The sequence below is a fragment of the Lissotriton helveticus genome, chromosome 11 (genome assembly GCF_964261635.1).
Source record: "Lissotriton helveticus chromosome 11, aLisHel1.1, whole genome shotgun sequence".
In the NCBI taxonomy this organism is placed as follows: Eukaryota; Metazoa; Chordata; class Amphibia; order Caudata; family Salamandridae; genus Lissotriton; species Lissotriton helveticus.
The window spans coordinates 554,886,818-554,901,410 of NC_136072.1; the positions used below are offsets into that span (position 1 = coordinate 554,886,818).

Genomic DNA, 14,593 nt, shown 5'->3' on the forward strand with positions numbered 1-14,593 from the left:
ACTAGGAATGCCTATGTAACATTGGGTTAAGTGACATAACAACTGTTGCTTTCTTTCCTTCCAACACCAAGGAAGAAAAGATTAAGAAGAAGCTGGGAGCTAAGCTGGAGCTGGCAAAATTTCTCCAAGAAACCATTTCTGAGATGGCTAGAAGAAACAAAGCAGAAACTGGCGATGCCACTACTGGGCAGTTCTCCTCTTACGTTCAGCAGGTGATGTGCATGCCTTTGTCCTGAACTGTTACTTTGGCTGTTAGCCTGAGCCTTGGTTAGTTAGGCGCTTAAAACCAACTAACCTTACTTTTGGTGACAGATCCTGCGCCCCTATGCTTCACATAGACGAAATTTGATTAGAAATATGCGCACCAAAAATGTACTAAGAGAGTGTAGTTCTTTTTAACGTGGATTGATTTGCGCACAGCCTAGTCCGCTTAAGCTATGCTTTCACTTATAAATATAGAAACGCAAGGATATTTCCATTCCCTCTTATGTAAAGCTTTGATCAAATAATAAAGGACCCGGAGAAAAATGTATTAAGTAGAAGTGTAAAAGAAATTAGTAGGAAGTGTATCTCTTACAGAATGACTTTGATTTTCTTACATTTAGCTTCTAGTTCCTTTCTCTGCATTTAGTGGAGAAACCTCTTTGATTCTTTGTGTTCCGAAACAGACTAACGTTTCTCTATGATCATTCCAATTGTTGCTGGGAACATTCAGGATTTGTTTTAGTTTTCTTTGAGTGCTTTCTTGAATCTGTTGCTGCTGGACATCCCTAAAGAAATGGCCTAGAGATTAGTGAAATTAGAGACGTCCTTTTTTCCGACTGGCCTGTAAAGCCCACTAAAACGTCTGATGGGTGTTGTCCGTTTCTATATGGTAGACACTAGGTTTACATCCTTCCAAACATTTCACGAAATGGTGATAGGCCTTGCAGCCTGGTGTCAGAGTTTATTTTTGGCTTTTTCTATTTATGCTTTATTGACATCTTGTTACTTTACAATAGCTCTATTTAACTTCATTAATACTCTGACTACCAATTACACTGTTTCACTGTACATAATGCTGGTTGTTATCCGATTAGGTTATGGCAGCAGAGTTTTATCTTTCAGCTTTTAAACTAAATCAAGTATTTTCTTCTTGTGTAATATCATTACGTTTCAAAATTTTATTTGTCCTCATCGACTACATGACCTCAGCTTTGACCCTTAGCATTATTTGGTTTGTGTGGTGCTACTCGTTGGATTTGCACACTTTGATTTTTTCTTCAGCAAATTGGTTTCTCATCTTTTACGGGGTTGGGAGGGAGGTGACATGTACTTTTATCTTCTTCCTGTTGCCATGTCTACTCCCCCACTGTCGAACACTTGTATGATTGCTACCCACCCCAACCAAACGCCTTCTGTTCTCTTGTATGTGCAGCTAAATTCCAAAGTATCTCTTAACTTCTACTTTGCTGCTCTAAATTCTGCCCTTGTGTCTTCTGCATTCGGGATTCTGTGGGGTGTTTTAGTTCTGGATTGTTGGCCTAAATTCAGGAAATGCTTCCTCCTTCAGTTGCACAGCCACCTTGCTCCACGCTTTACTTGTTGGCAGTTAGACCCAGAAATGATTTTAAATTGGTATTACACTGTTGTAGTTCAGCAGTGTTTAAATCTCGCTTTGTGGTTTGCCTGGCTGTTTCTTTTGAACTGTGATGTATTAATATGTCTTTCAGTTAGAGTCACTGGGCTATGAGCTTGTCGAGTTCGTACCTTGCAAGGAGACACAAAATCTCTTAGTTTGCCAAATAAGGTCCTCCTGGAAGTGTTGTGCTGATTTTTTCTTTTAGTAGATCATGATTTGGAATATGTTCCAGAGTGTTAGAAACCGGGTCTCTAGTTGCCAGAGGTTTGCACCCTGTCCAAGTAGGGACAGACAGTCCTAGGCAGGGTGAATGTAGTACATGCTAAGTTTACCTGTGCTCCCTCTCAGGTCGCTAGGCACAGAGCAGTCAAGCTATATTAAAGAAGCAATGTGTAAAGTATGTGTGCACACACAGGAACACCACATAGGTACTCCACATCATTTTAGAAAACTAGCCAATATTTATCTGATTAAAACAAGATTAGAACACCAGGAGTCCCAAATACACAAATCCAGATACGCCTTCTTCAATATTAAGTGAAGTTCTAGCACATAGAGACACAATAGCTCTAGCTGGGGCTATATACGACTTGCTTGACGGAGTGGAATCTCAAAGTTCAGGGCCAGACCGTGATGGAGTGCGGCTCGGCTACAGAGTCGTACAGACCTCAGTCACAGTACCTTGGAAATGATGACAAAACAAAGACGTTGCGACTCGCCAAGCAGTTGAGTCATCCCTAAGGCCGGTGCGGCGTCGGTTTCTTGCTATTGGTGCAGGTTGTTGGCACGTCATGGTCTGCTTTACAAGTCACGGTTGTTGCGTTGAGCTTCGGTGCAGGCAGCGGCACGGTTTCGAAGAGCAGCACTGGCTCTGAAGTCACATTCAAAGTTGATGGTCTGGCTACTTCTTGTTTAGCACAGCAAACTCACTTCCAAGGGCCAAGGAAGTGGATTTGGCACCTCTTGGCAGAGTAGGGCCCTCTGCAGGAAAGCCCAGGCGCTGCAGGTGAAATCTTTGATGACCCTGAGACTTCCAATAGAAGGCAAACTTAACTCAAGTCCTTGTAGAACCTTAGAATGCAGGATGGAGAGCGCAAAGTCCAGTCCTCCCACTCCCGACAGAAACAGCAGGCAGCAAATCAAGCAGCAAATTAGCAGACCCTCCTGGCCGCTCTTCTTCTTGGTAGAATGTCCTCAGTCCAGAGTGTTCTGAATTTGGGGTGTCAGAGGTCCAGTACTTCTACCCATTTCAGCCCTTGAAGTAGGGAGACTTCAAAGAAAAGGTCTTTATAGTGCTCAAGACCATGCCCTACCTGGCCCTGGCTCCAGACACACTATAGGGGGGTAGGCATCTCTTTGTGTAGGGACAGGCACAGCCCTATCCAGGTGCAAATGCCAGTTCCTCTCACCACTCTAGCTCAGGAAGACCCATCAACCTCGTGATGGGCCATCAGGATATGCAGAATTATTTACAACAAGGGGTGGTGATGGACAGAGTCTCTGAATTAAGCAGAGTACTCTCACCCAGTCAAGAGATCAGGGCTAGATCCAACACCGTTTTTTAGCTCATTGCACCATCCCAGTTTCAGAACCTGGCTGTATGCAAAATGGGTAGGAGTGTTCTGATTAACTCAGATACTCTGTCCATCACCACCCCCTTCTTGAAATAATCAGGATATGCAGGGCACACCTCTGCCCCCTTTGTGTGCGACTGTCTAAAGTGAATTCACAAATCCCAATTGTCATCCAACCCAGATGTGTATTCTCGGGGCAGGCAGAGGCACAGTATGGTTAAAGTAAGAAGACCTGGAAATTCGGGTAAGGCGCACAGCGTGAGCTTGTTTGAAGGTTCAGGAAGGTTGGGGTGAGGTTGTTATGGATGTTGAGGGTGCTCCAACAAGTGGCGTAACCGTCCCAATACGCCGGACAATGGTGGCTGGTTGAGTGCGTTACTACGAACGTAAACGCATCCTTGTGATTGGGCACACCTTCAGGTTCATCGTAAGATACGAATGACTCCTTTGTGATTTTAAAGTTGGTTTATTTCAAGTTCATTCATCAATAATTCATCAGTTCATTTAATTCATATTTATGCATATGATTAGGTAGATTTCACACTGAAAATGCCACTTTTAAAAAGTTGGTGTCTTCTTACTTTAAGACTGTAATGTTCCGAGTGGAACATGTCGAACAAGGTGCTCCAATGCATTTCGGGCTGGAAAAAGCCTTTTTCAAGGAGCTCTGAAAACAATAAAGATACGCTCATTTTAGAATGTTGATCTATCTCAAGGCCAAGTATAATGAACGAAAAACATTGTTTGTGAATTATCACTTACGAAAACATATTAGCAAAACATGCGTAACCAGAGTCATGTGAGACTGTGAAGATGTGTCTAAGCGTTGTTTTAAGTAGTCTATGTGTTGACTTCAAACAAAACGTGATGACCAGGATCGCCTCGGACTGTGAAAAGGGGTACCTTGTAACCCGTGGGGTCGGGTGGGGTGAGGGGTTAAAGCATGCGGTGGTTGCTAAGAAATGCTCACGTGAAAGTGAGTTCTTTTTCATTATCAGCCTTGTATTATATATATATTTTTTCATTTTTTTCATGCCTTCTTCATGCCTTCTTTAAATTGCCTGTATTGTTAAATGTCAATGCGTTGTACACAAACACGTTATCATAACACTGTTCTTAGTAGTTGTACCCATTTCACCCCCATAGCAACCTTTTCTCCACTCCAACATGGCCCCCGCACTTGCCTCTCCACCTCCAGTCCTATTTCTATGCTCATTCCCCCAATTTCCCTTCATTCCACGGATTGAAACTCCGCATTCACTTCGCGGTAACTCCGCTCCAGTCACGCTGAAAGAACCCGAAGCGCCTCCACACACTCCACAAGTAAGTCGGGGACCCGACATGGATTTAAATTGCAGTTTCACCGTTTGGTGAGAACGCCCGTTTATAACATTTTATTGGTTCCATTCCAGATTCCCACATAACGGACAAGCGACTTTCACGTGAGCATTTCTTAGCAACCACCGCATGCTTTAACCCCTCACCCCACCCGACCCCACGGGTTACAAGGTACCCCTTTTCACAGTCCGAGGCGATCCTGGTCATCACGTTTTGTTTGAAGTCAACACATAGACTACTTAAAACAACGCTTAGACACATCTTCACAGTCTCACATGACTCTGGTTACGCATGTTTTGCTAATATGTTTTCGTAAGTGATAATTCACAAACAATGTTTTTCGTTCATTATACTTGGCCTTGAGATAGATCAACATTCTAAAATGAGCGTATCTTTATTGTTTTCAGAGCTCCTTGAAAAAGGGCTTTTTCCAGCCTGAAATGCATTGGAGCACCTTGTTCGACATGTTCCACTCGGAACATTACAGTCTTAAAGTAAGAAGACACCAACTTTTTAAAAGTGGCATTTTCAGGCCTGCAATTTAAAAACCAATTTCATGAGATGTTGTTGAGTCCAGAGACACCAAACTCAAATGATCTATCTGTTCTCAATTAGCTTCAATACTAACCAACGGGAGAGATTGGCCTTGCTGTAGTGTAAAATATTTATCCAGGACATGTAAAACGTAAAACCACATGTCCTACCTTTTAAATATACTGCACCCTGCCCATGGGGCTACCTAGGGCCTATCTTAGGGGTGCCTTACATGTTGTAAAAGGGAAGGTTTAGGACCTGGCAAGTAGGTGTACTTATTTATGTACTTGCCAGGTTGACATGACAGTCCAAAACTGCATACACAGCCTCTGCAGTGGCAGGCCTGAGACATGTTTTCAGGGCTACTCATGTGGGTGGCACAATCAGTGCTGCAAGTCCACTAGTATCATTTAATTTACAGACCCTGGGCACACACAGTGCACTGTACTAGGGACTTATTAATAAATCGAATAGGCCAATCATGGAGAAACAAAATGCAATTACATTTTAGACACAGAGCACTCGCACTTTAGCCCTAGTCAGCAGGGGTAAAGTGCCCAGAGTCCTAACACCAGCAAAAACAAAGCAATCAAAAATAGAACCCAGAAGCAAAAAGACAGGAAACCACTCTGTTAGAACTGGCTATTTCTGGTAGGCTAAGGCTGACGCCAAAGCCAGGCAGAAACCACCATTCTAGTCAGGGCAAGGGAGTCACACGCCAAGATAACCCCTGCTCACCCCCTTGGTAGCTTGGCACGAGCAGTAAGGCTAAACTCGGAGGCAATGTGTAAAGCATTTGCGCCAGCACACAACAGCAACAACATCCTAGGCACACCACAAAAGGGACTCCACACAAGGTTATATGAAAATAACTTTTGTATTGTCAAAACACATCAGATAAAAATCACACATGTACATTGTGCCAACTGGCACGGGCAATATTCATAAGGGATTATTTACAAGACAGGGCCACATAGGCCACTGTCAGAATCAACACTTTTAGAATAGAAATACTGTCAGAAATTAGAATAAAAGGATATAAAATAACAGTTATAAATCACAACCAGTAACTACTGGTAAAGGTAGGTACACACTACGCAATACTAATAACCATAGGCCTAGATCACGCATGGATACATAACCTCTCTAGTATAAACTATACTAGGCAAAACACAACCACCTAAGAATAAAATACATTTAGGGGTAGGAGCAAGAACACATTACACATGATGCATCAAAAACACATTCAGAGGTGTAAAATCCAGGAAGACACATGATGCATAAAAACATTCAGAGGTGCCAGAACATAACTCAATAGCGCAGAAACACATGATGCCCAAAAACATTCAGAGGTGTAAGATCAAGGTGCGTAATCATATTAAATGCATTACATTTCCTAGCACCACATCATATTGCGCCAAACTCACATTAGACAATTACCATCACATAGATAATCACATTGCGCCTAAATAGAGTCACATACCAGCCCCCATCTAATAAAGGGACTAAAGAGCCCTGTGTCCAGAATGTCAGGGCGCGCTGCAATGCAGCGTCAGTCAGGGGTGCGCCACTGGCGCAAAACCTAAACGGTGCAGGTGCCCACTACTTGCTGGGCACCTGGGAACACTCACAAGGGTCTAAACGCTGCAGCTGGCACTAAGTGCTGCGCAGCTGTGACTGGCCGGGCACCTCTGTGCCATCTCTGTCCCTCTCAGGGACTCACTCTCCATCTTGCGCCTAAACGGTGCAGCTGCCCACTAATTGCTGGGCAGCTGGAGACAAACTGCGACAGGGTCCTCACTGACCCTTAGGCGCAAACTGCGCCCACTGCTGGAGCCACACAGGCTCTGAAAACACTCTACCCACGTTGGAGCCACACAGGCTCTGAACATAACACATGCCCCCAACCGCTGGAGCCACACCGGCTCTTAAACAATTATGGCCCCGTCGTTGGAGCCATCTGGGCTCGGGAAACACACCTTCCCTCAGGGAGCCTCTCGGGGCTCTAGACAACATGCCCCCAGGGAGCCTTCTCAGGGCTCTACAAAGTTGGGGTGACCCGCTGCCAATCGGGGCCGCCCTGACTCTGTGCCTCTCAACCGGCACCCCTAAGCTTCTTCTGCTCCCACGGGAGCGAAAACAGATATGCCCCACTCTGCCCGGCCCAGCCCTGACTCACCGACTGCTCGCGGCGGCTGGGGCTTCCTCTCTCCTGCTGCGGGGCTCTCCTTTGTGGTATATAAATAAATAATACCGGATCTAGGTTTTACTGGACATAGTAATAACAGATAGCTCAATAAATAAGAGTCAAGATTCGAGGTAGTAGGAGTTTGCAGGTTTAATACAGCATAAAGGACAGGAACAGGACAACCTGCATGGGAATAGGATGGCAGGGCCTGACAGGGGGGCCCCGACAGCTGTCGGGCAGGATCTGGGATGAGCGCGCTAACATTTAATAACAGTACACAAGCATATATACTAAAACAGTTGCATTACAATGAATACAGTAGGCGGAGCAGTGGGTGTGGTCAATAGCAGTCGCGAAAGATAAGGGTGAAAGTAGGTGTAACAAGAGGCGTATACATAGACATGTGATGTAAACGTAACAGAATGTGTCATAAATGGGGCGGAAACATGGAGGGGGCTACCTAAGGAGCCGGGACCTCTAACCTAATGGTGCGCGCAAACTGACAATGACGTGTTACTAGGAGAAGCTGGGGGCTATGACTTCTGCGCTAGGAGCAGAGACTGAAGTCTGGAGAGTCAGGGCGACATGTACCTAAGCATATCTAGTATCTGATGTTTAGAGAACATGTTGATAGAATCCAAAAGTTATCGGGGTAAAGGCTAACAGACTCTAAGACTGGTGCATGCATTATTCTACATGTAGTGCGTGATGTGGAATATTAAATGACCATTAATACAGTATTTCTCTTACATGGAGACGTAAAGGCTAGACGATGACGGAAACTATTGATGCGATTCAGTAGCTTAGGAATGCAGAGAAGGAGGGCTGGACTGATAACTAGAATCATAACATACTCTTGGCAGACTCAGAGGCAGAGCCAGGCTGAACCGGGCACTGTGAGGCAGGAAGTAAGTGAAGGGTCAGGAACACAGGTGGGGGCTGTATCGCTCCTCAGCGAGGGCTCAGGAGGCAGGAGCTGAATCTGGTGTCCGGGCCCTTTTGAGGCCTAGAAACGGGGACTTTTCAATGAAATAACGTGCACACTGGGAAACGTGGCAACGTAGCTTTACATAGGCCTAATACTCGTAGCTTTCACGAGAACTGGAAACTGGCATACTAGGGATGGACACAACTATAATTGCGTCTTTAATCGAACATGGGGAATACATATGCATATTAATCATGCACACATAACATAAGATGGAGGACACGTAGGGACACAGAACATGGCAAAATTTACTTTTCCACATTCCCTCCTTGTCACTACGTTTCCATCAGGAAACATCAATATTCATGATACCATCTATCATTTCATACAGTATCATTTGCTCGTCTCGAATTTTCTTGGAACGGGATTTAGAACGGGACTTGGGACTAGGAATACAAGAGGTAGCACAAATGCCACAAATCGCAGGGCCACATTGTATACAGAGGCAGCAACTGAATATGATCGCTACTGCAATACCTAGAAAGGACAAGACTTTCCATCCCCAGGCGGAAATTATATTCCAGAACCAACCGGACCATGTCCAGGTGCCTGGATCTTGGTGTAACATATGGGCAATTTTATGGAGTCTGGTTATAGCTGAATAAACAGACGGCGCGTTATTTGGAATGAAAATGCAGCAACTAGATCCGATGACTCTACATGCCCCGCCCCTATCGGCCAATATGACGTCAAGGACGAGACGATTCTGGAGCACGACAATTCTCATAAAGGATTGTTCTTCGGTTAAGTTACTTAGAGCAGAAGTAGTCTCAATCACTACTGCTTCAAGTGTTCTGGTTAATCTACGTATTAACTTACTATTCTGGATAGGGCCTATAAAGAAGAAGAAACCTTTATTGAAATCTGTATACTGTTCTAGAGCGGTTTCAGTATAATCGACAATTGGGGACTCGATCTCCCTTCTATGTCTAAGATGTACTAGATGTGTGTTTCTATGATAATCGGATGGGGCTAGAAAAACTGGTGGCAGTAAGGAGGCAATGTAACAGGTTCCCTCCCAATCGAGGGGCAGACGAACATATGCGGTCTGACCACAAAAAAAATAAGAATGACGTGAAGCTTTAAAAATAGATTTCCTACTGTCATTATACTTGACAATAGTAGTACAATCACTATGTCCTACATGTGCGGAACCATTCTTTCGGACACATAATTCGCCTTTGACTGGTAATACTGACATAGCAGGTAAGTCTGGAGTAGAATCAGACTGAACATTGAGGACCATGAAATTCGAAGAATAATTACCTAAATTATAAACTTCATTTTCTAGATCTAACCCTGTTCTGTGGGGGAGACCTTGCTTGTCTGGAAAACATGTACTGTTAAGAAGAGACATATCTGTTGAGGATGACGTTAACGTGGACCATGCTCCACACGAACCATTATGTGAAAATGGATAAGGAAAGAATGGCAGAACTCCCTTCGGTGTCTGGAAAGGGGGGAGTCGACCACACACCCAACAATTTGTGGCATTGCTGGTCTGGTGTGAATAATGTAACATGCGGATAAAGGAATTATTACGCATAGCAAGACGATAAGATAGTTCATGAGGAGGCAGATCACTAAACGTGTGCTCTACTGTAGCAATAGAAGACTTATTTACATGAGAAACTGGAAAATACAAATAAAAAGCATAACTTGTGCAGGTAGTCATAAGGCTGAAAAACAATATGAAACTTAGAAAAACGATACATCGGATTGAGTTTTGACTAACTCTCTCACTATGGGGGTCTATTTTATACATGTCAGAAACCGGTCTAACCGTTTCACCTAGGGGAGGACTTAGACAATCAAACTGGCTGACTTATTTTACTAGACCTTAATTTTATCTTATACTCCTGTTGCGGAGTTTTCTCTAACAGGGAGGGTTCAGTATCATTGTCTTTTGCGGGACAGTCCTTAAGAATAGTACTTTGGCAGTCTTTTGAATCCTCGGAAATGTTCTTAGAAACAGGCTTTAGTCCGTAAAATTTCTTGATGTGCGACAAATGGACCCACCCCTTCCTGCCTTCCAACTTGACGGCAGTACGGGTGGCCAGGAGGACCTGTCGTGGCTCCTTCCAGCGAGGCTCCAGCGGACTTGACCGATCAAAGTTCCTTACGAGGACCATGCATCCGGGAACGATTTCATGCGGTGCCACCTCGGTATTGTCTGGAAATGCGGCGGCAACCTGTGAACGACAAGAGTGTAGGGCAGACATCAAGGAAGCTAGGTAATCTGTCAGCATATTACTTGAAACATCGGTAATACTTCGGGGTCTAGGTGTACCCCACATATTAGGGGGGCGGCCGAATACGACCTCGTACGGGGACAGACCTGATCTGGAATGTGCGACCATGCGCATATAAAACAAAGCGACTGGCAGAGCTACTAGCCAGTCTACACCTTTTTCTTTACAGACTTTGGCAATGCGGACTTTCAGGGTCTGGTTATGTCTCTCTACGAGACCGGCTGCTTCTGGATGGCGTACACAATGGAACTTCCACTGGTACCCTAACAACAGGGAAACGTGTTTCATCAACTCAGATGAGAATGGCTGGCCGTTATCAGAATATACGACCCTAGGGAGTCCATAACGGGGGAAGAACTCACGAACCAACTGCTTGGCAGTGGTCGTGGCTGTGTAATCTGGGACTGGATATGCCTCTGTCCACCTGGACAAAGCGCATACAACTACAAGGACATACTTGAAACCTCGACATCGCTCCATCTGAATATAATCCATTTGGAGGACTTCAAAAGGGTGGTCAGGGGGCTGGAATCCACCTTGTTCCACCGGGACACTTTTACCTGGATTAAACTGGCAACATATCATACAGGTACGGACTTTCTGCTTGGCTGCAGCTCGTAAATGCTTGTTAAACCAAATGTTCTGGATACTGTCTAACATGGCTTTTTCTCCTAAATGTGCTGGACTATGTGCGGTATTGATAATGACTTGAACCATAGAGTCGGGGAGAAACCATGTGGCTCTACCCTTCGTTACCCATCCCTGATCTGTCTGGACCCCTCCTTGTTCGGACCATTTCTTGATTTCATCGGGAGTAGCATGTAACTGGATATCTATGACATCTTGAGTAGGGTCCTTAACTGTCATACAGATAGTCGGATCTGGAGTATGTGTCTGTGTTGGATTAACTGAAATGTCTGGAGTCTGTGCTGTAAGCTTGGCTGTGCGATCTGCTAGATCATTACCTTGAGAAATAATGTCAGTAACTTTCGTATGTGCTTTGCACTTCATGATAGCAATAGATGTCGGTAAATGTATAGCATCTAACAGAGCTTGAATAAGGAGACCATGCTGAATCTTGGTTCCATGAGAAGTCATGAAACCTCTCTCCTGCCAGAGCACTCCGAAGTCGTGTACAACTCCAAATGCGTAACGTGAATCTGTGTAAACATTAACTTTCAGGTTCTTGGCGTGTATGCAGGCTTGTGTCAGAGCAACTAGCTCTGCTGCTTGAGCAGACAGGATGTCAATACGGTGTGTTTCAATAACTTCAGTGTCAGTAGTCACTGCATACGCGGCTACTAGTTCTCCTGTACTTGTTCTCATACATGAACCATCCACATAAAGTGTCAGGTCGGGATCTGGTAATGGAATATCTGTCAGATCTTGTCTTGGCTTAGTCATAATATTAACTACTTCCACACAGTCGTGTGTGGCAGGATTCGAATTAACTGACGGTAACAGTGTAGCAGGATTTAGAACGTTGCAGCGCCTGATTTCTATGTGTGGCTGGAACAATGTCAATTCATAACCTGTTAAACGTGCAATTGTCAAGTGCTGAGTCTGGGTTCGGTTTAAAAGAACTTCCACGGAGTGTGGAACTTGTACTGTCAGGGAATGTCCTAATACTATGGAATCACTTTGTCTGATAGCTAGTGCTGTGGCTGCAACTGACTTGAGGCACGCAGGCAGAGCCTGGGCTACTGGATCTAATGTGCTAGAAAAATAAGCACAGGGCTTGTATTGTCCTGCTTGATCTTGTGTGAGAACAGATAATGCTGTACCTTCGCGTTCTGTGACAAAAAGTGTAAAAGGCTTACTGTAGTTCGGTGTAGCTAGAACAGGAGCTTGGCATAAGGCTTTCTTTAACTCATTGAAACTAAGTGTATGTTCAGATGTCCAAGGGAGGACAGTCGATACGGCTGCCTCCTGTGTCGTTAACTGTATCAGTGGTTTAGCTAGAAATGCATACTGAGGAATCCATTGTCTACAATAAGAAGTAAGGCCGATAAAGGCACGTACCTCCTTCTGGGTCTTGGGCTGAGGAAGACTCGCTATTAACTGGATACGGTCTGGTGTCAACTGCCTACCCCACTTGGACAGTAAGTGGCCTAAGTAGATCACTTGCTGGACACAGAATTGAAGCTTCGAAGGGGACACCTTGTGCCCCATCTCGGCAAGGAAATACAAGACTGTAAGTGATGCTCGCTCGCAAGCACGCTCAGAACGGGCTGTGATCAGTAGATCATCAACATACTGGAGCAGGGCAGTGTCAGCTGGCATGTGAATGTTGTCTAGTTGTCTCTTAAGTGCTTGACTGTAAATACTAGGACTTTCTGTGAAACCTTGAGGAGCTCGTGTGAACATATAGCTTCTTCCATTTAAACAAAATCCGAAAAGAAACTGGCTGTCTGGATGAATGGGGACACTGAAAAACGCGTTCTTGAGATCTATGACTGTAAAAAATGAGGCTTCGAAATCAATGGCTGTCAATAGGGAAGAAATATCTGGAACAACTGGATACTGGGGAATAATACATTTATTGAGTTCTCGTAGGTCAATCACTAATCGATATACTGGGGGTGCATTTGGATCAGTACGTTTCATGACTGGAATGATCGGAGAATTACATACATTGGAGTCAGTTTCTACAACTACCCCTTGAGCCATGAGCTCGTCAATAATTTTGGATAAGGCTGCTACAGCCTCAGGTGGCAATCTGTACTGTCTGATTCGTGGTAACACTACACCTGGTTTGAGAGTCACACGATGGGGTGTGATTTGCATAAAACCTACATCAGTTGGACCTTGCGCCCATAGATGCTGCGGAACATTAGACAATCTCGGATCAAAATCTCGTAATACATAGTGACCCTTGAAGTCACGTAAAAACAATCGTATTCCCTCTGGGGAACAACATATGACTGCACCTAATTCTTTCAGTGTCTTAATGCCTAACAAATTTTCTGGGCATGACTTTGTAAGTAACAGGTCAGTAGTACGGGACAATGGACCTACTTCTAAAGTAACTGGCTTAGATATCTCGTTTACAATAGGCTTTCCTGAAAATCCAAGGGAAACATTTCTAGAGCCTGAGAGCGGAGCCCCTGGAACTTCGGCGTGACTGATGGTCGTCCTACTTGCCCCTGTATCAATCAGAAACTTTCTGTCTTTCCCTAGTACTTGACTATGAACATAGGGACCTTCTTGATCTACAGGAATCTCGATGAGAGGCAAGCCTACCTCCCTCTCTAGGCTGTTTCATGAATATGGCTGATACTCTGGATACTCGGACTGTGCATACTGATACATCTGCTGTGTAACATGCTGTGTTGCAGCAATAGGCTGCGGTGCTGGAACTGTCTGTTGTGCATTCTGTGGCTGAGAAGTCTGTGAAACTTGTTCTTGTCTAGGCGGACGTGGTCTTTCTTTAGTCTTACCGGTAGCTATATTGTGTTTCAGAACTGCACACTCGTTTATTAAATGACCTGGCTGTTTACAATAATTGCATGTCCCTTTAACGGGAGCTGCAGGATGACTTGCTTGAGTCGGACCCCTCTTCTGACTGTCTTGTGGAACAGATTGTGCAACTAGTACTTTCATTTTCGTGTCTTTCATACGTTTTCTCTCATGATCTTGCTCTTCTCTGATTCGATTCTGGTGGTACTGGAGCATCTGTAACATCTGGGACGGAGTACTTGCTTGCCACGTACTTTCGACTTTCAAAACTCGATTCTTAACTTGTGGACTTGAATTCTCGACTAGTTTAGTAACAAAAAGATGAGGGTACGACTCACTACTCGTCTTGAGGCCACTGTTTATAATAAAACATTTCTCAAATCTAGAATAAAAATCACTAGTGTCTTCATCCTGTTTCTGTTTACAGGCTGAGATTGCATCCCAGTCTTCCTTTTTCGTGGCTAATAATCTGGGCAAAACTTGTATTAACAGTTCTGGTAATTCTTTACATTTCTCTCCAAGACCGGTACCTGGTACTCGTATCTTATCTTCAGCTTCTAGAACTGCCCAATCGATCTTTTTCTCTCCCACCTCCCAATCTTTTTCCTTGAGTTTTTCATATACCCCTGCGGGCAACAG

General features: G+C 44.5%; 1 protein-coding gene across 2 annotated transcripts in view; it reads left to right on the forward strand.

Annotated features, from left to right (window-relative positions):
- LETM2 (leucine zipper and EF-hand containing transmembrane protein 2) overlaps nt 1-14,593 on the forward strand; it is a 300,248-nt gene that overhangs the window by 116,770 nt on the left and 168,885 nt on the right. For both annotated transcript variants that reach the window (XM_078666310.1, XM_078666311.1), the window contains one exon: nt 72-212. In XM_078666310.1, coding sequence (XP_078522436.1) covers nt 72-212 — 141 coding nt within the window. The remainder of the gene's footprint in view (nt 1-71; nt 213-14,593) is intronic.